Source organism: Castor canadensis, chromosome 1 (genome assembly GCF_047511655.1).
Source record: "Castor canadensis chromosome 1, mCasCan1.hap1v2, whole genome shotgun sequence".
Lineage (NCBI taxonomy): Eukaryota > Metazoa > Chordata > Mammalia > Rodentia > Castoridae > Castor > Castor canadensis.
The window spans coordinates 132,725,867-132,749,097 of NC_133386.1; the positions used below are offsets into that span (position 1 = coordinate 132,725,867).

A 23,231-nucleotide genomic window follows, 5' to 3' on the forward strand; every position below is an offset into this window, starting at 1 on the left:
CCACAGACTCATAAACCAGGCTGAGGCAGGAATTAAGACTCTGGGTGGGTGGAGCTGGCCTCTGGCAGTTTTTATGTCTTCTCTGTCTTCTAAAAAGAAGGGCCTGGAAAGGTCAAGATACTGATTTGCCTGCTTCCAAAGAGGTCATGCTCAACCCCATTCCTAGGTCCAGCTCCCAAAGTTCTTCTTTTGGATCTAGCTTAAGACTCCTGCTGTGTGTTCCCTTCTGGAGAGCTTATTTGACCCTCTCCCTGGAGCCAAGCCTATCAGCTAGGGCTGCTTTGAGTGGCAGCAGTGTTTTTACAACTTGTTTTCATGAAGTTGGTTTGAAATCTCCCTGCATTCCCAGAATGTCAGACCCGCCCTGATTCACAAGGATTGACCAAAACAGAGTCAGAGCCAGCAAGAGGAATGTCAGGCCTTAGTCATTCTCCTGGATTGTCCACAGATTCTCCTCCTTTTCTTCCAGTAATAAAAGGAAGGAAAGAAGGTTCGCCTGGATGACAGGGAAGGGCAGTGGCAATGTTCAGAGATGTGAACAGGCTTAGATGATGCAGACCATGGACAGAGGGGCAGGGCGTGAGGAGAGAGGTCAGGCCCAGGCTGTCATTGGGCAGACCTCAATTCAAGTTCTTGTTCTGCTGCCTGCCAGATTGGGGAATCTTTAAGTTTAACTCTTTAAGTCTCTGAGCCTCAGTTTCCTCATCTCTACAATGAGAGAATGAATGACACCAATCTCCCGGGTGACCCGGAAGCAGACTTTGAGGCTCCTGCTGTGTGATAGTGATTTAATAGGAAGTTTTTCAGGCAGAAACTGCTAAGGGAATCAGGAAAGTAGAAGCAGAAAGAGGTGGAGAGGCAAGAGGTGATTTCAGGCCAACCCCATGCAGAGAACTTTGCTCAGTCTGGCAGAGGAGCTGGCATCACACCCCAGTGGTGGCCCTTTACAGGCAAGGACACTGGGGAATTTATATTCCACCTTAGCCGCCTTAGGGGATGGCTCTGCCCTCTGGTAAAGGGATTCCAGCAGTTTCAGGGCAATCAGACCCATCCTGGCCAGTATGCCACACAACCCAGTATAACCCCAAAATGTAGGGATCCTTGGGGATATGTATGGAGCATGACAGTGACAGTCTGCTTCAGGAGATTAGTCTGTGGATTTCATGACACAAAGCATGCAAAGTACTGACTGCCCAGAGCTTGACATAGGAAGTGACAGCTATTAGGAAGGGGGTGTGCAGAACCGAGAGCCCTGGGACTGAGGTTAACAGGGGCTAGAACCTTCTGAGAACCTTCCTGTTGCTCTCCCAAGCCTGAGAGGTAATCTCCCCAGAGCCCCTGAGGCCCCTATTCTCCCAGATGCATGGGTTCCCAGCAATCTCTTCAACCCAGTCAGTCCTACTGCTGCCTGGATGGCCTGCTGTGGCTGTCCCTTCCCAGGTTTGAGGGCATGAGTAAAGAGCAGAAGAGGGGAGAGAGCTACAGGCAGGGCCATGGAGGCTCAAAACACCATGGAGCAAGTTGAGTTGTGGCCCATCCCTCCTGTTTTACACTTGGCTTTTCTTCCCAGTCCACCCCATGGAAAAAGTCTTTGTCCAGGCTTTCTCAGAGAAGGTCCTTTGAATTGCGTGGGGGAACTCATGTTGTCTGCACGTCCTAGGAAAGAATTGAAGTTGTACTTCCAGGCTATTCTCACCAAATTCCAGAATCTTAGTGTGTGACTTCAACTGTAGATGTCACCCTGGATTGGCCTCCATGGCACCTGCCCAACTCTTCTCTTGTCCTCTGTGACATCACAGGACTTTGATCGTCTAAACCTGCAGAGCCATGGGCTTAGGTTCTAGTGCAGACGCCATTACCTGCTGTGTGACCTTGGCCAAGTCACCTCTACACTCTGCCATGTTCTTAAGCAAAGTTAGATGTGTTTACCTAAAATCAGGTGATTTCAACACAGTGCTAATCCCTGTTTGACACAACTGATGCCCAGAGAAGTGAAGTGATTGGCCTGTGACCACACAGCAAAAGGGATTTGTTGAGAGGACTACCATGGCTAGTTCAGGGAGCACCTTACCGTTTCTCAGCTCTGCCCTGTCCCCTAAGTCTCAGTCCCTGTTTGATTAGGAAAATTAAAGCCCCCTGCGGTAAAGGTGAACTGAGCTGGAGTGGCCAGCCGCAGCCCTGTTCTTAGAGCATCCTACAAGCACTTTGGAACACCTGCTGTGGAAGAGGGAGGGGTGTCTGTGCTGAAATGGGTCAGGCCCTACTCTTACCTGGTGGTTAACATCCAGTTAAACACAGCAGAACTGTGACCCACCTGAGGCCCGAGGAGCCTGCAGACCCCAGGCGTGAGGCTGCACATAGGGTGGTGCCTCTGGAGGAGGAAGTGGTCTAAAAAGCCCTGACCTGCCTGGGTGGTGGGTAGGTGCCAGGGAAACAAGCCTGTTCACTCCCAGGTAGATCCAGCCCTGTGCAAGGCTGGGACTGGGAGACAGCTTTGACCCACCAAGAAGGCCCTCTCCCCTCAGCCCTGCTGCCTGTGTCCACGGTACCCTTGGTGCCTTAGACCATGGATTCCTGCAACCAGAGTCCTGTCTGCCCACTGGCACTCAGGAGAGCTCCAGAAATGAGTACTGACCACTTCAGCTACGGTTGTCTAGACAAGCTTGGGAGTGAGAGAATAAATTGAGGGCATTTCCTGCTTTGAGCCTCCATCTACCACCTGTAGAATCCCTTCTGCGCTCAGACCAGTGAGCAAGGTGGTAGGCATCTCGGTCTGTTAAATAAAACAGGTTTGATCTTCCCACCATGGCAAACATGCCTGCTTTATGTAAATTCTACCGCACATGTCACATTATAGTTTTATATGACTGAAAGTAAAAAAATATTGAGGATATCTGAATTTAATTATTGCCCATGTCTGAGTGGTTTTTGTCTTTTTTTTTTTTTTTTGATGGCCTGGTGATATTCAGGTAATTAAGATTTAAATTTCATTCTGGGGCTGGTGGAGTGACTCAAGCAGGAGAGCACCTGCCTATCAAGCTGAGGCCCTGAGCTCAAACTCCAGTACTGCCAAAAAAATTCATTCTTCACAAAAATTCATTTATTTCATAAAATGTATTTTGTCTTCATTTTAGCAAGATTACTAGCTCTATTGTTATAATCAAGATTTTCATATTTGTGTTGAATTGATGGCAGTAATCTAAGAATTAAAAATAAAATGCAACAGGGCCAGGTGTAGTGGTACATACCTTTAAACCCAGCTACTAAGAAGGCAGAGACGGGAGGATTGAGGTTGGAGTTCAGGTTAGTGAGCCTTTATCTCAAAGAACAATCTGGACAAGTGTCAAGAGCCTATAATCCCAGCCGCACAGAAGGTGAAGGTAGGAGGATTGTGGTCTGAGGCCAGCCCCAGGCAAAAGGGAGACCCTATCTAAAAAATAAATGAAAGCAAAAAAAGGCTGGGGGTCTGGCTCAAGAGGTAGAGTACCTACCTAGCAAGGTCAAGATCTTCAGTTCAAACCCCAGTAACTGCCAAAAAAATACTAAAATATAATAAAATGCAATGTATTTAAAAGGGTATAGAATTTGAGAACTGGCTGTAGCTCGGTGATAGCCCACTTGCCTAGTATGTGCGGGTCCTGGGCTTGATCTCCAATATATGTATGTTATTATATTATATATTAATATGTATTAATTATATATATATTATTACATATTATATATGTCCATCAAAAATGTAAGCTAAGGTAAATGTAAACAGGAAAATTTATTTTATATTTTTAAAAATTATTTTATAAGATTACCTATTAAATTAAAATTATTATTAAAATTAAAACAATAGAGGACATGGCTCAAGTAAAGAGTGCCTGCCTAGCAAATGTGAGGCCCTGAGTTCAAACTCCAGTATTGCCAAAAAAAAAATTAAAACTATATACATTTTAGTTAATATCAGATTTTAAAATAAAATCAATAGAGATGAAGTATTAATTTAGATTTTTGAAGATTTCCTAAAAATAAAATGATTCCCAGCTCTAGTGTTCAATGACAATCTAGTTTCCAATTTAAAGAGTATCAGCTGGGTGCCGTGGTACACACCTGTAATCCCAACACTTGGCACTTGGGGGGGGTCTCCACCCTAGGAGGATCTTAAATTCAAGGCTAGATTGAGCTATATAGTGAGTTCCAGGCCAGCCTGGAACACATAATAAAACCCTATCTCAAAACCAAAACAAAAGAGTATCACATTTCATGTTATGTTAGGGCAATAGGAATTGTTAAATACTGTAAGATGTTCCTAGCCACCATGTGCATTTTTTGTGAATACCACACTAATTCCTGAGTACTTTTAGAACCACAAAATGGAATAGGAAGAAATGCCAAAAAAAAAAAAAAGTATGCTCAGCATTACTGGAAAACGGCACTTAGTTATGCAAGCAGCTATTGCACTTTGCTATCAGAGAGAAAGGATTTGACAAGTTAATTTGTCTTCCCTTGGAAACACTTTTGCCACTCAGCACCTTCTGCCTCCACTTCCCCCTACCTCTGAGGCAGAGCCCATCCCCCTCAGCAGATGACCTTCATGCATCTGGACAGAGTCACCTTTTGTTCAAGTTCAAGACAGGGAGAAGAGTTTGGCTGGGGCCTGAGGGGTGGTTGTCAAGGAGCCAATGTTTACGATTACAGGTCATATGATGTTGTGTGATTGACTCCTGTATGCTCTCGAATCCACTTTTGTGTCTGTGACCTGTGGCGCTCAGGGTGATGGCTCCTTTTCCCCTCTGAGGGTGATCAGGGGGTGGTCTCCTTGCTAATGAGGAGAGCTGAGGCATACAGCTAATAGATAAAGGGTAGAGCTTATGTCATGCTGGGGTTTAAATGTAGGTGTCTCAACTCATTCCTGTGTGCTTATGTTCATTCACGGAAAGATCTTCACCAATTGCCCCAGTCCTGCATTCAATGTGGCACGCCAGTAGAGCCCATGATCCTACCAGTGAGGGAACTGAGGCGCAGAGGACACTGCTATACCTAAGATCACACAGCCAGATCCCAGCAGAAAGACCCCAGGCCAGCTTTCTCAGAGCAGAGGGTGTGTGCCAGACTTGAGTGTCGGATAAAGTCTGAAGAGGTGTTGCGGTGTCCATCAGGTCCCCTCCCTCAGTCAGCCTCTACCACCATCCCAGGGTCCTAGGAAATTCTGCAGGGGGTTTCAGCTTGAAGAGCCACTTCCTGTTTGGGGCCCAGCACTTCTTTCAGGTGACTCACAGGCTCCCACTGGCCCCATGTTGGGAAGCCAACGTGGGGGTAGAGCTGGGCTTAGGTATGTCACCCTCTGCCTGGACCCCAGCTGTGTGGCCACGAGACTGAGCCTGGAGGCCCAGGCTGGAGGTAAGAGGTGGACTTAGATGGCTGATGTTAAACAATTCTCCCTCAACTCACCTGCTGGGTAGGGGCTCTAGAGAGGCCATGGTGAGGTTGGGGTGGCCTCCACATCCACCCATCTCCACATCTGCTTTTGAGAACACCTGCTGGCCCAGTTGTGATTGACAGCAGAGCTGAGACCCCCCTCAGGGAGGATCTGTGGCACTTTCTCTTCCTTACAAAGCAGAGAGGTGTGGTGAGAAGTGCACCCAGGAGTCATGCACTGGGATTTCTGACACCAACTTTCTGGTGACTGTGTCAGTTCCCTACCCCTCTCTGAGCCTCCATATCCATGTCCAATGGAGGACTTGCTGATGGTGAATTGTATGCAGCATGGTGTTGAGGGGTTTATATTAAGAGATCTGGGGTTGCTGGGCATGGGTGGTTCACACCCGTCATCCTAGCTTCTTGGGAGGCTAAGATCTTGAGAATTAAGGTTTGAGGCCAGCCCAACCAGATAGTTCAAGAGACCCCATCTCCAAAATAACTGGAGCAAAATGGACTGGAAGTGTGGCTCAAGCACTAGAGCACCTGCTTTACAAGTGCAAAGCCCTGGGTTCAAACCCCAGTCCCACCAAAAAAAAAAAAAAAAAAGAAAGATCTGGCTTTGAACTCTTAATTTTGCCACCTTGCTAGGTAGGTCCACATCTTAATGTCTCTGTTTTAAATTTTAAAAAATAATAATAGTCACTTTAAGTGTTTTACAAATATTAGCTAATTTAATGCCTCCATCCCCCCCTTAGGGTAGGTTTTATTATTATTGTTTTATACAGGAGATTGGCACACAGACAGGGTCAAGTAACTTGCTGAAAGTCACTCTTTAAAAACCAAGATTCTAACTTGGGCAGTTTGACCCCAGCATCATCTTCTCAATAAAATCTTTGTTACTCAAATTTGAGTAGTGTTAGAGAAGCCTGGGTCTGCTCATATCCTTCCATCACTTAGGCCTCAGGATTGCTGTGGCAGATAAAGGAATTAAAGTGCAGGCATTCTGGGCTCTGTGGGACAGCTGGAGACTGGAGGTACAGAGGCAGGGCCGGGAGACTTCAAGGGTCTGTGGAAGCCTTTGGAGCCCAGTGCTGTCTGTCTGCTCTGACGCTGTGTTGGCTGTGTGCTTCTTGCTGGTGTCTGGCTCCAGAGGCTGGACTGGTTGGGAGAGTTGTGCTGACATGGGCCGTAGGCTGGACACAAGGCCTGAGCCACTGCTGCTCTGGGTTCTTGCCCTGGCTCTGCCTCTGCTTCTCTGGCTGACACAGGCAGGGCCCTGGCACTGCCAGCCTCAGTGTCCCTGAGTAGGCAAGGTGGCAAGAGTCTTCTGAAGCCTGCAGTGCTAACTCCCCTGCCCTTCTCTGCCATAGCTTGTCAGTCTCATCTCTCCTCCCAGCTCCGGGATAAGGGGCTGCCCCGCCTGCCAGCTGGGGAGATGGGGATAGGGGAGGCGGTGCATGAGTCAGAACTCAGGCACATAATTGCAGTGCCCTAGATCCGCCTCCGGCCCACCGGCCCCCCTCTCCCCTCCCCTGGCGGCTGCCTTGGGAGAACAGCTGGTCTGGTGGCTCCTCAGAGAAGCAGGTCCCTGGCAGCAGGAAAGTCCTTTGCCCTGGGTTGCTGGGACCGGGTCCTATTCCCATAGGCCCTGGCCAGGCGATGAGTGTTCAGGGAGCAGATTGTCTGGGTCTGGGCCTGGAACTGGCTTGTGAGCAGCATGTGTGAGAGCAGGATTGTGGGTCCCAGGTCTCATAGCCTAGGATCACATCAGTCACTAGCTTAATGACTTCACTAATTCCCCGAGGGCCTCATGCCCAGCACAGGGTGGGTGGGGTAGGAGGGGGTCTTGCTAAGGACCAGGCTTTGAGGGTAGAAGGTAGGGTAGAGAGATGAAGGAGCTCACTGGGTTTGTCTCCTTGTTCCCTCAGCTCTTCCAGTGAAGTGACATCGCCGCCTCTGTGGACAGGATACAACCGGAGGCTCAGCTCACAGCCACTGTACCTTCATCCAGGTAATGAAAGAAGAAAGAAAGGTGGTAGGGAGGACTGATGGAATGGCTCAACTGGTAGAGAACCTATCTAGCAAACATGAGGCCCTGAGTTCAAACCCAGTACCACCAAAAAAAAAAAAAAAAAAAAGAAAGAAGGAAAGGTGATAGGGAGAAAGGAGGTAGACAGGCTGCAGAGAACAGTCTAGGCTAAAACAATGCCCTCTCCTATGGGGAAAGCACTCTTCAGTTTATGGGGAAAGGCAGGAGGCACAGAACAGGGAATCACCCCATTTTATGGATAAGAAAAGCTGCAGCTCTGAGCATTGTTATCTCTGCTTAGTACCATGTGTCTGTTCCAGCTACTTGTCTAAGGGCCTTAAGTACAGCAGCACTCTTGATCCTTGTAACAGCCTGTGAGGTTGGTGTCATTATTCCCATGTTGTAAATGAGGAAACTGAGGCACAGAGGCAATAAGAAGTTTACTCATTTAAGTAAGTCGCAGAGCTGGCTTTCAAACCCCAGCAGTATGGCCTATTCACACCCCTATGATTCACTGCCCCTCTAAAGCCAAGTGTGAACTAAGTTTCCTTGACCTCCAACTTGGGGTTTTATGGGTTCCCAATACTAGAGAAGATTTGTAAAGTAAGAAGGAATCCTAGAGTAAGTGATGTTTCTGCCAAATGAATGAATGGCAAATGATAGAACTGGAGGTCTTGAGTCATGGATTGGCATGAACCTTCAAGGTGTGCTGGCCAACCCCTGGGCTTTCTTCCTCAGCAACCCAACAAGGCTGATTTTCTTCAGTCACCAAAGGGAAACCTGGACAATTGAAAGAGTTAAAGGCTAGGCCCCAGGTTCTGAGACATGCCTGGAAGCAGAGAAACTGCTGCTCTCTGCAGAACGCAGTGTAGAAGAGAGACACTAATGACAGGGATGAGCTAGGATCCTGTGCGCAGCCTGAGGTCATCTTCACTAGATTGGATATAGAAAAGGCAAACAGATATCAGCTGTTTAAGAAAAACTTGTGGGAGAAATATACCTAATGGAAACTTTTTTTAGTAAGTTAATTTTTTTCTATAAATTGAGAAAAAGCTAATTATTATTTAAAGGCAAAATTCAGACCAGGCTCAGGAGTAGCACTGCATCCTGTGGTTTGTTTATTTATTTTGAGACAGGGTCTCACTATGTAGCCCAGGCTAGCCTGGAACCCACTACCTTCCTACCTCTGCCTCCAGACTGCTGGGATTATAGGTGTGAACCACCATATCCAGCTAGTTGCTCTGTCCAAAAGGCTCTGATTGACTCCTTCTTTCTTTCCTTGGTGCATTTTACCAGCTTTCCTAGTTGAGAAATACGTGGGCATCTCACTGGTGCCAGGCCCAGAGCAGGGTACACAGTGACTCCTCTAGAGAGAAGGGTCTGGGGTAACTTTGTTCCCATTGCTTAGCACCAAGCAGTTGATGCTATGGGGCTTCAGAAAGGCCTGGGCAAATGGATTAGAAGCCTGGGCCTGGAGAGGCTCAGAGGCTGTGGGACGAGGCAGCCTGGGAACATGACTACAAGGCCGACACTGGGATCGCTCTCAAGAGCTCTGCCAGCTGATGTGAGTGCAAAGGGAGGAGGCAGTGGGCTTCAGACAGAGCCTTGTGCAGGGTGCATTTGTTCAGGTGGAGGGGATTTGGGTGGGGGTGGGCATGACTGTCCTGGCAGAAGACCCAGTGTGAGCAGAGGCACGGGTGTCTCATGGTATCCTTGGAGCATAGGGTAGAGGAGGAGTTGGAGAAGTGAAGTGGGAGAAGTAAGTGTCAGGCCTAGGAAACCTTAGATGGTAGGACTTGCTTGTTTTCTCACCCCTGGGCCTGCTTGGGAAGCCTGTTTATATAACAGCTTTGCTAGTTTACATAAGTAAATAAAATAAATCATTACTCCCTATTCCTTCAGGGGGCAAAAATTGGGCAGAGTCAAGTTTGCCTGGAGTAAATGTCTACCAGACTCAACTTCTTCCTCCTCCTCCTCCTCCCCACCCCATGCAGGTTACCCCCTTGGTTCACCACCGGGCCCAGGGAAAGACCTCAGGAAAAGCATCCTGAGCCTGTGGCTGGGCTCCTGAGTGAGACCTCAGGCATTAAACTGAGGGTCAAGGGGTGGTGAGTCTCCCTCCTAGACCCCTGGCTGGCCCTCATGACCCAGACAGAGGCTTTATGGGTATTTTCTGGCTCTACCTATTCCAGAAAGTACCCCGCAGTGCCAGTGGGGGAGGGGAAGAACTCCTCCTAGGAGGGCCTCCCTGCAGTCCTGGTGGTTTAGAGTGACCCTAAATCCTCCAGAGATGCAGGGCCTTCATGGCAGTATCCAAACCTCTGGCTAGGACTTTGGGGACCAATTGTTCTAGGGGATCTCTTTTTTTTTTTTTTTTCATTATTGGGATTGAACTCAGGGCTCACTCTTGCTAGGTAAGCGCTTTGCCACTTGAGCCACACCCCCAGCCCTGGCACTGACATTTTACGACTTAATAATCCTAAAATCCCAAGTGGATTGCTCCAGGATTCCATGACTGTGTTCATCCTGAGTGAGGTGATTTTTAAAATTTTTTTTTATTTTGAGATAGGGTCTTGCTGTATAACCCAGGATGGTTGCAAACTCACAATCCTCTTGTCTCAGCCTCCCGGGTGCTGGGATTATAAATGTGTACTGCTGCATGATTCTAAACTCTGTTCAGGACATCTGCAGCCTGAGGTTTTGAGTTCTGAGATGCTCAGCTCTGCTCTCCAGGCAAGACCAGGTCATTCTTGGTGACTGCTCATCCTAAACTTGTATCCCTTTCTAGAAAGAGATGTGGCTTCTGTCCTTAAATCTTAAAAGAACCCAAAACCCCTGGGTAGGCATCTGAGTCTAGCTCCTGTCTGGCTCATGGCCCCAAATGTGTCCCATCATACAGGTCTATCCCCCAAGAACCTTACCTGAGGGAGAGGCTTAGCAGATACCTGGTTCTCAGCCCGGTGCTAGGCAAGTCTTGACTTCCTGCAATTTCAGCTTCCCTGTCTGTGAAGTGAGGATATTGGTAATGACCTGGGGAGTTGGTGTGGCACTTCAATGGGGTGATGCATGTGGAAGCATTTTGTAAACTGTAAAGCACTGCCAGTGTGGTTGTGATCATAGCTACTGTTGTATAATGAGATTGTCTCATTGAAAGGAAGGAAGGAAGGGCCTTCCTTCTCAGTGAATCCCTCATTCCAAATGCTGCCTGGGCACAGTAGAGGCCTCTGAGTCACTACTGAGCCAGCTCCGGAACTGGAGGGCAGGACAGGTGTTGCCTTGAAGGTGCAGTCTGAGGAGGAAGCTGCCCTTCCTGCTGGGAGAAGTTGGGAGCATTTCCTAGGGAGAGTAGCCAAGAGGTGGAGGAACTGGAGAGCTGCTATCTGTCAGACAGGTCAAGGGGAAGGCCTGATCTGCCTTGGCCTCCAGTCTTCTCCTGGAGGAAGAGCCATCAGAGCCTCTTGGGACAGAAGAGTTGGATTAATAGGAGGCCCTGCCATTACTGTGTAAGACCCTAATTATGGCATGATTAATTCTTTGAGCTTGGCTCTCCACCACCCAGTAACTTTTCCCCAAACAATGAGCAGGTGTGACAGGTGTGACCCAGATGGCCTTTTCCTGCCCTGCCTCCCAGTGTCCCTGATCTCTACTCCTCCCTTGGCCTCTCCCACTGCACCTGCCTTGGGGACTTAGGCTTCTTCCTGCCCTAGGTCTTACCTTCTCTGAGGATTTCATTAGAATCTAGGGCTTTCTCTGAGGTCTAGAGAGGTGGAGTGACTTACCCAAGGTCACACAATGAGATGGTGACACCTAGATCTCTCGATTTGGGCCATTGAGTGAAGCCACACAGTGGGAATATATGGAATCTGTGAGCATCCTGAAGAGCTAACTGCAAAAGGCTGTGGGGCCTGGGTTTGGTTGGTACCATGTTTATCTGGGTGTACTTCAGGAGTGGGAAGTCCCAGAATCAGTGCTGTGCCCACATCCAGTCCCAGCCTGGAGCCAGAGCTTAGTTGTAGAGGTTTGGGTTGGGTTGGTTGGTTGGGGAAATTGTCCACTTGATGAGCTGTTTGGGGGATGCCCTGCTTGGGCGGGTGGGGGAGGGCTCCTGTTGGCAGGAAGCCCCACCACGGCCTCCACAAATGGAGCTTCACCTGCTGGTTAGAGCCTGGGAATGCCTCTGCCCATGGTGAAGCCCTGATCACTCCTGTGGGCTTCCTGGGCAGGCTTCATGCTCTCTCCTCTCTGGCATGCACTTTCCACTCCCCTTTGTGCACAAAACCTACCTTGTTTCTGAGTTCTGCTTAGCTCCCACCTCTCCAGAGGTCACTGCTGCCACCTGAGAAGGCTAGTTCTGGGATCCAGAGGAGAGGTTGACCTATCGATTGGGGAGGCCTCCTGAAGAGGGGCTCCCTAGGATGAGATGGTGGGGCGGGGTGCCAGGCCATGAAAATGAACACAGGAGTTTCCAGGCTCAAGTGCTTCCACTGGCACTGGGTAGAAGCAGGCACTGAACAAATGATGAGGAAGAACACAGAGGAGTGGTCCCATTCTATGGCCACTGGGAAGTCCTGGTGGCTTAGTGACTCAAATGCCTTGAATTTACTCTAAGTGGAGTGGTGTCATTACTGTTTGTGAGTGACCCAGGCCATGGTCCCTATCCCTTGGCCACTACCAAAGATGACAGGGCCCTTGAGCAGGGACAGAGCCCTGGGCAGACTGACCAGGCATGGAACCAGGCTGCAGGCCTTACTGCAGTTCCCATGCAAATATTGAACTGGGCCCCAAGAGGGTGACTCACTGTCAGGACTCCTGGTGACCTAGCTCTGGGAATGGAGGAGGCCCTTCCCTGAGTGGGCCTTCCCAGAGCAGAAGGGACTGTGGGGCATGTCCTGTCCTTGAATAGCCTCATCTCTGCTCTGCTCTGGGGATGAGGGGCAAGCAGGTGGCCAAAGGGTTTTAGAAGTGGAGTGCTAGAAATGCCCTTGGAGATCATTGGAGGTAGTCAAATCCGTCCCTCCCCCACAATATCAGTGGGAAAACCATGGGCCTAGCAGAGGCTCTGGAGCTCACGCAGCCTGCTGTGGCTGAGCTCAGCCTCAGACCATTGGGCCCTGGCAGGAGTTGAGGTCCCAGTGAGGGCAGCCAAGACCAAGGAGAAGGGAGAGTTTCCTCCACTTTTCCCTACATCCCTGGGAGCCTGGCAGGCTGTGGAGACAGCCAGGCATGGCCACCCCCAGGCCTGGCATCCCTCAGGGTTTTTTCCTCTTCCACCAGGTTCCTGGCATCCCTCCCTGCCTGCATGCCCCTACTGCCAACTAAAATACTGAGCTCTGCCCTAGAAGGTGCAGGTCACTGGATGCTATGACTGGCAGAGATGTGGAAGGGAATGGAAATGAAGATTGACCTGGGATCTGGGCCTCAGTCAGTACCCTGGGTTCAAATCCTCCCTCTTCCATGATTAGCTGTTTGGCCTTCAGAGAATCATTTAATCCCTTGATTATGTATGTGTGTTTAATTAATAGACTTTTTGTGGTACTGGTTTCAATTCAGGGTCTTGTGCTTGCTAGGCCGGGACTCTACAACTTGAGTCACACCCCCAGTCTTTTTTAGTTATTGTTCCCTGTAGAGTCTCATGTTTTTGCCAAGGGCTGATCTCAGACTAGGATCCTCCTGCCTATTGCCTCCTTCATAGCTGGGATAACAGGCATGCACCAGCACACCTGGCTTGTTGGTTGAGATGGAGTCTTTCTAACTTTTTGCCCCAGCTGGTCTCAAACCTCAGTCCTCCCAATCTATGCCTCCAGAGTATCTGGAATTAATAGATGTGAATCACTGTACCCAGCCCTTAATTAATATAGTTTTTTTTTAAAAGATCAGTTTAGGTTTACAAAAAAGTTCTTTGGAAGTACAGTTTCTACATACCCTCCCTCCCCCTCCCTGTCCCAGTGGTTTCCCCCGTTCTTTCCATTTTGTATTACTGTGGTATATTTGATACAATTGACAAATGGGTATTGATATATTATTGCTAACTAAATCTTATATTTTGCATTAGGGCTCATCCTGTGTTGCATATTCTAGAGGGCTTGGCAAGTGTGTAATGACAGTGTCTAGCATTACTAATACATGCAGAAATAGGTTAACTGCCCCCTACCCCCAGCCTGTGCTCCACGTGGTCTCACCCCCTCTCCTTGAGCCCCTAGCAGCCATTAATCTTTCTACTACCTCCGTAGTTTTGCTTTTTCTAGAATGTCACACAGTATGTGGCTTTTACAGATTGGCTTCTATCACTTAGCAATATGCTTCCAACTTTCCTCTGTCTCTCTGTGGCTTTTATCATTGAATACTATTCCATTGTGTGGATATACCACAGTTTGTCCACTTACTCAGGTCCATAGCTTTAATCTGCAGAGTAAGACTGTCACTCTCCACTTGAAAAGGGACTTAGCTGGAGGTTACATGTGCAATACCCAGCATGGGGCCCAGCAAACCCACAGCCCTCCAGTGCCATCACACCACCCAGTAGGCAAGTGGCAGCACAAAAGCAGTAACTGTCATGACTACTAGTTGTAACACTGTACGTATGTTGGTTCACCCTTCCTGGAACACATTTGTTGAGCATTTAAATCTGCTAAGAACTGGAAAGACATCCTTGTACCATCAGGGGGTTTGGTTGCAATCAACAGAAAAACTTCAGGTTAGTCTCAGCGGAACAAATTCTTGAAAGGGAACAGAGCAGTTCCCAAAATCCAGGGGCCCTGGACACCCCAGCCTGGGTGAGAATGAAGGTGGTACAGGTACAGCCAAAGACCTCAGGCCATTGTCTCTTCTGGAGCAGGTGCCACTGGCTTCAGATCATCTCCACAGTAGTGTAGATAAACTTCAGTTGCCTTCAAACATTTTATTAAGATAAAATCCACATCCTATACAATTTACCTATTTAAGGCACGCAATTCAGTGGTTTCTAGTGTATTTACAGTCATACGACTGACATACTGTCTAATTCTAGAACATTTTCATCACTCTGAAAAGAAACTCTACATCTATTATCAGTTAGCCCCGTTCCTCCCTAGTCCTCCCAGTCCTGGCACCACTTATCTACTTTTTGTCTGCCAATTTTGGATATTGCTTATGAATGGAGTCATATAACAGCCTCTTATAGGTGATTTCCTTTACTTAGCACAATGTTCTCATGACTCATTCATGTTGTAGCATGCATCAATGTTCTACTGCTTTTTATCGCAGGCTTGGGCACTTTTGTGTGCTACCCCATCCAGCCCCCATTTCTTTGATGTGTAAAATAAGGCTGAGAGAGAGCTAGTGGAGTCATTCAAGGTTATATGAGAGAGAGGAGATGGAAACCTACACCCTCACATCTGGTCTGAAACCATTTCTACTCTTAGGAAAGAGAGCAGTGTGGTCTAGGGGCAGGAGGGTCCAGCAGCTGGCAGTCATAGGAGGGAGGAGGAGTAGGGACTCAGGTCAGGTGCATTCCAGGAGGGCAGGATGGCAGAGGCCCTCGGAGGTTGGAGCTGTCTCCACCATTCTGCCTGGGCTGCATAGCAGGTACTCGCTCCATCTCAGGCATGAATGCATGGAAATTCTTGATCTGTGCTAATAGGAGGCTATGGGTTCAGGATAGGGATCAAGAACTCAGACAGAAAAAGCAGACTGCAGGTTGGGGAGCAGCTTCCTTGGTCCCAGGATCTCAGCAGGGGATTTCTCAGGAGCTTGGCCAGTGCCAAGAGCACTGGGGGGTGGCTTTGGAGAAATTGATTGATGCTAAGTAGTGCTGGTGCCCAGAAGAAAGGGGAGGCGTGGTGATGTGCTGCGGTGTGAGTGGACGAGCAGGTCTCTGATAGCTTGTCTGAGTGTCAGGTGCCCAGTGTCTAAGCTGCACATCTGTTAGCAGAACTCCTGAGTCCTCCCCTGAAGCACACTCCAGGAAGCCCCTAGTACTTCCTCTTCTTGCTGCCCTGTGCTGGTCCCTGGGGAGATGGAAGATAATCAGGCCATCCCAGGCAGGGAGACAGGCGTGTCAACAGTGCACACGCACAGTGTGCTCAGGTAAGGTCAGGGCTGTTTAAGGCTGGGAAGACCTCTAATCAACCTAGGGCTCAGGAGAGGTCTGAAGGAGAGGGCATCTGAGCCATGGTACGAAGGATCAGGAGGAGTTAACTAGACAAAGGACAGCAGGTCTGGAGAGGCCAGATCGGCAGGGCCCAGACCTGGCCATTGGGCTGATAAATGGGCTGTCAATGGGGAGAGCTTGGAGTAGAGGGGTCAGCATGCAGGGAGGCCAGGAAGAGGAGCCCTGGGCCAGGGAAGTGGCCAAAGGCATGGCCAAAAGAGGGCCCTGAGGGATGTTAGAAGCAGGTTGGGGTGGTGAGGAGTTCAGTGTGGTGGAGATGGGTCTGCAGGGCCTGAATGACGCCCTCCCCCTCCAGCCCAGAGAAGGCAAGGCGCCACTGGCTATAACCATCAGAGCAGAGACTGGTGGCCTTGGTGGTGCCTGGTAATTGAAGCCGTGGGAGTGGATGATAAGTCCCATGCAGGGGAAAGAGAAGAGGTCTGCCTGTGGAGGAGCCCAGCCCAACAGGCACATAGGAATAACACTTGCCTGGGGAAGAGGGGAGGCCCAGAGCCAGAATTGGTGGAGTTCTGTGTTGTGTGTACTTTCATGTCCTTTTCTAATAGAAGTGGAATTTCCGTTCCTGGGTGGGGTGTGATAAGGTGACTGGAAAGGGGTGGCAGAGGACAGGTGGGCATCAGTGCCAGGATCAGGAAGCCCTGGGAAAGGAATGTGAAGGCCCAGAGCCTGGCTGGGCTCCCATCCACCTGCTGAGCATTGGTCTTGACAGTGAGGTGCCCTCCTCCACTGCACCCCAGACACATTCTCCCATAGGATCCAAGGCAAAGGCTCCCACCCCCATTTATAGATTCAGAGAGAGAGGGAGGCCCTGGAGAGAGCCCACAGAGCAAGTTAGGGACGATGGTGGGATGAATCTAGGCTTCTTTCTACATTTCAGCTGCCTCTTCCCTGCTCTGCTGTGCTGGTATGAGAGTAGAGGCCCTAATCTTAGGAGTGTATAAGGCAAGCTCTGACTCCCTGGCTGTGGGCTGTGGCTTCCACCCTTTCTGGAAGGCTGAGAATTCGGGAATTCATATGAAAGTAACACAGTTTCCCCACCTACTGGAAAGCAAACTGACAAGGAGTGGGAGGTAGGTGAGGCCTTGAGGTGGACGCAGTGAATGGATCTGATGGCAGTGTGCCCCTGCGATGCAGGCCTGGCACTTAGAGAGTTGTATCTAGGACTCATCTTATGGTCTCCATGCGGTGCCACCTTGAGGAGCATTCCTGAGCCTCTCTGCACCCTGCTGAGTGCCCATAGCCTTCCTCACCTCCATCCACCACCCAGTTCATGAGTCTCGAAATGCTCCCTCACTCTGAAGGGCCAGGCAGGAAGCATTTTGGGCCCTGCAGGCCATATGGTCCCTGTGGCAACCACACAACTCTGCAGTTACACTTAAAGCAGCCAGACAATACATAAATGACTGTGGCTATGTCCAATGAAGCTTTATTTATGGACACTGAAATTTGGCTTGCATATAATTTTCACATGTCACAAGATATTCTTGTTCTGATTTTGTTTTCCAACTGTTTAAAAATATAAAATCCCTTCTTAGCTTTCAAACTGTACAAAAATAGATAGCAGGTCAGATTTGATGAACCTGTGGGTTTGAGTTTGCCAAGCCCTGGGTTAGAGCAAGGGCCCTGGAGCCAGACAGCCTGAGTGTGAATTCTGGCTCTGCTGTGTGACCTTTGTAACTGGCTAAGTCTCTCTCTGCTTCAGATTTCTCATCTGCTAAACGGGGATGGTGATGATAAAGCTTTGGGAATGGAAATGGTGCTGCCCAAAATGTCAGTCATATGACCCAGCAAATCTACTCCAAGAAAAATGAAAACATATGTCTACACAAAAATGCATTCATAGCAGCTTTATTCATAACAACCCAAAATATCCATCAACTGATGAACGATGAACAAAATGTGGACTATCCAGACAATGGGGATCACTCAGTTATAAAAAGAAATGAAGCTACAACACAGATGAAACTTGAAAACATTATGCTAAGTGAAAAAAGCAACACACAGGCTGGGTGTTGTGGTACACACCCCAGCTACTCAGGAGGCAGAGATGGAGAGGGTTGTGGTTCAAGGCCAGCCAGGGAAAAAAGTTCATGAAACCTCATCTCTTCCAACAAGCCAAGTATAATAGAGAGCACCTATGGTTCCAGCTACTGGAGGCATAGTTAGGAGGACTGCAGTCCAATGCCAGGCCTAGGCAAAAAGCAGGAGGCCCTATGCAAAGACTAATAAAGCAAAAAAGAACTGGTTGTATGGCTCAGGCGGTAGAGTACCTGTGTAGTAAGCTCAAGGCCTTGAGTTCAAACCTCAGTACCACCAAAAACAAAACAAACAAAAAAGGAACAACACACAAAGGGCCACATATTATATGAAGTCTCTAGAGTAAAGAAATCTATAGAATCATGAAGTGGCTTTGTGGTTGCCAGGGCCCAGGGGCTCGCATAAATGGGTGTGTGACTGCTAGTGGGTCTAGAGGAGTTCTTGGGATGACAGAAATGTGAAATTATTCGTAGGGATTAGGAATAGATACAACTTTGTGAATATGCTAAAAAAATGAATATATTAAACATGGGATTGCACATGTAAAACTTTCCATTTGATGCTATGCAAATTATATCTGAATAGAAAAATAATGGTGCCACTTCCCTCCCAGTTACGCTGATAGCTCGAGTGCACAGGAAGCACTTGGAACAGTGCCTGGCGGTTCCCTCGCTGGTCCGGGGAGAGCACTGGGAGGCCACTGTATCTGTCCTGTTTCCATTGTCTCAGGCCCAGGACAGAGCCTGGCTCAGCACATGTGGGTTTGAGGTTTGGATGCCCACAGAGCAGGGCTGATTTCCTCATCTACCTCACAGTGGGGCTGAGGATCAGATGGAGCCTTCTGCACTTTCCCCTGGTCACACCTGTCCAGCACTGCCTCCAGCAGTCCGCATTCCCTAAGGGGATCTCCAGGGTGTCAAGCAGGGCTGGGCAGCAGTGGTTCCACCTTCAAGATGCCTCCAGTTGATCTATCAGCCACCGTCAGGCCCCACCAGGTTGCGGCCTGGAGAAGAAGAAATACTTTGGGGCACTAGAGCAGATTCCCAGGTCTGCCACAGCCAGCAGTGGGGCAGCAGGTCACTTTCTCTCTCTCGGCCTCAGTTTGTTCCAATGGGTTTAGGATATAGTACCTGGCACTGCAGGTGGCTGTGCTGATGAGACGGAGCAATGAAGTAAAGCTTCACACAGTGCTTGCTATATTTTAAGCACTCAGTGGTTGTCAGCTTTTATGATAATGCATTTTTAAATGTTTATTTTGAAAGCCTACTACCACATTGGGCTCTGTTTCAGTTATGGAGATACAGTAGAGAATAAAAAGTCAAAAAAAATCCTTGTTTCATGAAACATAATGAGGTAGGCAGACAAACAAAACAGGCAAGTGAATCATATTTAAGAAATGACTAAGAAAATAAAACAGAGAATATGGGGAAGTTTACAGAATGTGGAAAGGGGTTCCGGTTTTGCAGTAGATCATCTGAGAAAGCCTTATTGGTCAGGCATGGTGATACCTACCTGTAATCCAAGCACCCAGGAGACCCAGGCAGGGAGAATCAAGAGTTCAAGGTCAGGGCTGGAGTCATGGCTCTAATGTTCTAATGGTAGAGTGTGCCTGCCTCACAAGCACAAGGCCCTGAGTTCAAACCCCGGTATTGCAAGAGTGAGTGAGAAAAAGGGGGTGGTGGGGGGGGTGAGGGGAAAAGTCTCATTGAAAAAAGGATATTTGAGCAAAGACATGACGAGAGGAGGGAAAGAGGGAGCCATGCAGGTCCCTAAGGGAAGAGAATTTCAGGCAGAGGCAACAGCAGCATGCTGGGTAAGTGTGATGAACGTGAAAGAGGTCAGTATGTCCGGAGGGAAAGAGTAGGGAGGATGAAGCCATGAGTGATTGGCAGGGGACAGGTCCTGGGCCTGCAAGGGTGGCCCTCACTCCAGGTAGGACAGGACCCACTTTAGGACTTTGAGCAGAGGCTGGCACACACTGACCTAGGCTACAATAACTTTTGCAGCACAAGGCTGGACTCCTCACCCTTCCCTCTGGCTCACAGCTCTGTGTGTCTTCCTGCAGGACCAGCCAGAGGCCTCCATGGGCGCTTGAGGGCCGGGCGCCAGGGCCGCGGGCACGAGCATGGTGAGACACCAGCCGCTACAGTACTATGAGCCCCAGCTGTGCCTCTCCTGCCTCACGGGCATCTACGGCTGCCGCTGGAAACGCTACCAGCGCTCTCATGATGACACCACGCCGGTGAGCTGCTCTGGGATAGAGTCAGAGGGACCCCAAGAGCCCAGCAAGTCCGAGGGCCGAGGGAGGTCAGGGGTCTGCAACCTCTCTACTGTGTGGTTCTGGGCCAGTGGATGGCCTTTCTGGGTTTCAGGAAAATGAATCCATAGTAATTCCTGGAGATACCTGACCAGGGGGGCAGGGAAGGAGCTCATCCTGCCATGATGTGGCTAGTTGTTAGTTGTCCTCTGACAGCATGGGGCTGAGCTGCTCGAGACCAAGGCAGAAAGGAGCGATCCAGGATGGAAGCATCAATGGAAGGGGAACACAAGTTTTCAGTTTCCTGGCAGAACTGGAAGGCTAGGCAGGCAGGCAGGTGGTAGCAGGGGGTTGAGGAGGTGGACCCGGCCATCCTGAAGCCTGGGAGCTGGCAGGCCCAGGACCTGGCACCAGGGCCCAGTCACCTGAGCTGCTGCTCTGCCAGAGCTGGCAATAGGTGGTGAGCCGGTTAAAGAAGGCCTCCTCGCTGCCGGTACCCCAGCCAGACCTGAGCCACACTCCTGTCCCCGAGGCGCTGTAGGCCGGTGGATCTAGTTTCTTCTCTGAAGGAACTCAATTCCCATATGGTGTTTATCTAAAGGCTTTGCTGCTTGGAGAACAACTTTCCTCCTCCCTCCTGCTTGTCTCAACAAAAAGCCAGTCTCCGAATTCAGCCAGCCCCCAAACAGGCTGGTGTGGCCAAGGAAGGTGCTGCTGAGGTTGGAGGCTAAGTAGGCCAGACTGGCTGGACGGGGAGATCAGGAGCCTTGTCCACCTGTCTGCCCTGTTCTGCCTATGCTGCATAGGGCAGACTGCTAGACTAAGACCCCCAAATAGTGAGAACCAGAGGGCCCCAAGGTGGAAACGAGGCCTGGTTCCTTACCATGTCTCACTCCCAGTATGAAGGGGACAATATGACCGAACCAAGGCGTGAAAGAAGAGGCCTGCTCCAGGCCACAGAGGACCTGCCAGTACTGGGAGCAGGGGTTTGGTCTCCCACTCTGACCCCACTCTACATCAGCCTCCTGGACCCCTCTGGGTACCACCAAGTTGTGGCCATTTCCTCCGAGGTAGACAGGATTTCCCCACAGGGGTGATGCCAGGGGCCTGAATTGATGGACTAAAGTGAGTGGTATCTTTTCCACTGGTACCCAGTTGCCCATTAGCTGCCTCACCTGGACACTGGAGGTCATAACACACCCTTCTTGTGGGCCAACAAAGAGAGAGGGATGTGTTGTGACTGTCACAGTGCCAGCTATGAGTAGTCATTAGGACAAGTCATTGTAGATGCCCAGTCCTCAGCTTCTCCACCTTTGAGATGGGAGAGTGCTGGGTTAGTGACCAGCATTCTGTGGCTACTGATTGCTCTGCACTCCGTTCTGCCCAGGGCTGGAAGCAGGCAGCAGGCCTCCATCCCATGTGCTCTGTGAGCAGCACTGTGCTGATATATGCCATTCTTGACCCTCCCAGCTTGCCACAGGGAAACAAGCCAGAGAAAGTAGTGACTAGACCAAGGTCACATAGCTGAGACACACAGAGCCTGGATCTAGCCCCAGGTCGTTGATTCAAGAGCCATAGGGCTGGGAAGACACCTGGAGCACCAGGGAGACAACAGAAGGGGGACCAAGATCCCAAGTAGAAAGCCCCTTGGCCACTGGGGCAGACACTGGAGGCATATCACCCAGGAAATCTCACACTCTTTGGTGGGCCTAGGCTGGCTTATCCTAGGCCATGGAATCAGGAAGTAGGGGATCTGGGCTGTGGCCAACACAGGGCTTGGGGTAGGGGATGTGGGCAGAGCTATGACTGGGAGCTGAGGTGGTGCAGGCTGTGAGGATGCCGAGGTTTAAGATTCCAGTGTAGGGCTGAGCTGAAAGAGCAGCAGGAGGCCACAAGCTAGGTTGGCTGGGAGAAAGGAAGGGTAGCAACCCTCTGCAGAAGGGGCTGAGCTCACCTCAGACGACCCAGAAACTCACAGCTGAGGATGAGTATCCTCAGCTCCCCGCACTGCAGTCACTCAGTATCCCCTACTCCCCCCCTTCCCTGACTTATGCACTTCCTTTCTCTCATCCTTCCCTCTTCTTTCCCACTCCCCCTGCAATAGCTGGGGCCAGGACAGTGAGGGGGCTGTAGCCAGGCTCTATCTGGTGTCTCAGAGATGGAGCTGGTGCAGAAAAGGGGCTCCATAAATTTGCTGGACAAGCAGAAGCCACAGTGGGCTCTGGGGGTGCTGGTAGGGAGAGAAAAGCTTCCAGGGAGGAGAGGCCTCTGCAAGGGGAGGGGACCACTGAGGGCCAGGTGCCTCTCAATCACATCTTCCCTTCCTCCTACACCCCCACACTTAGAGAAGCCCACCTCTTTAGGCCTCACCTGTGAAATTGGGTGACAGACAGGAGGGTGAGTCACCAAGTCATTTCCTGCTCATCCTCCAGCTAGGAACTAAAGTGTGAGAGACATGGTAAAAGTTAACATTTATTGAGTACCTACTGAATGCAGGGTGTGGTGGTTTATGTGTATTGCCCAGTTAGTTGTTAATTAAGTGGGCCATGTTTAATTATATGCCCATTTCATGGATGGAGAAACCCAGGAGGTCATGAAAGCTCAGAACCCTCGGGAGGATGAGGCTGGGGAGATGGCCTGTGTCTTGAGGACCTGTGTGTTTAAATGAGAGCTCACTGGGCAAAGAAAGGGACTGAAAGTGGGGCTTGGGATCCTGGAGATGAGGAGGGTGTCAGTGAGCTCAGGAAGGAGGCCCCTCCATCCTGGCTGCTCTCCTGGCCTGCCTGTCCCACACCTGACACTCTCCCATAGGACAGCGTGTGAGGGGGCTGCAGCCAGTGTGTGTCCTGTAGAGGACACACACTGGACGATACGGAAGCAGGAACTGGGCAGCAGAGAGGTGGATTGACCTCCTGTCTTGCCCTGGGCTGACAGCATGGAGAACCCTGGCTGCAGGGGGCCGACTCACTCGACAGCAAGGAAAGGAAGTGAAGCTTTTTATAACCAGGGATAATTAATTGGTTGTTGTCTGTGACTCATTACTCCAATACTGCCAATTAAGGACTTGGTAGGACAGAAGACTGTTCTCAGGCCATCCCCATAAGGCCTCCTGAGGCCTGTGTGTCTGCGAGAGGCAGCACAGTGTCCCTGTAGCAAGAGGAATATAGGTCAGAGGCACAGAGGAACTTCCCACCTAGCAACAGTAAAGGAGCAGATTAAGATAGTCAGCATACTCTGTTATGATCTTAATTGATCCCCTCCGTCTTATAGGTGGAGCTCCAAAAAGAAGCTTTTATTTATTCAAGCCAAGGGGTAAAGTCACAGCCTGCACTGCTCCCTGCTTGTACCCCCAG

The 23,231-nt window shown here is 49.9% G+C and overlaps 1 protein-coding gene across 4 annotated transcripts in view; it reads left to right on the top strand.

Annotated features, from left to right (window-relative positions):
* Window positions 1-23,231, top strand: part of Gdpd5 (glycerophosphodiester phosphodiesterase domain containing 5) — an 80,958-nt gene that overhangs the window by 23,966 nt on the left and 33,761 nt on the right. For all 4 annotated transcript variants that reach the window (XM_074082706.1, XM_074082713.1, XM_074082709.1 and 1 more), the window contains exons 2-3: window positions 7,335-7,417; window positions 19,687-19,863. In XM_074082706.1, coding sequence (XP_073938807.1) covers window positions 19,747-19,863 — 117 coding nt within the window. In that variant the 5' untranslated portion in view covers window positions 7,335-7,417; window positions 19,687-19,746. The remainder of the gene's footprint in view (window positions 1-7,334; window positions 7,418-19,686; window positions 19,864-23,231) is intronic.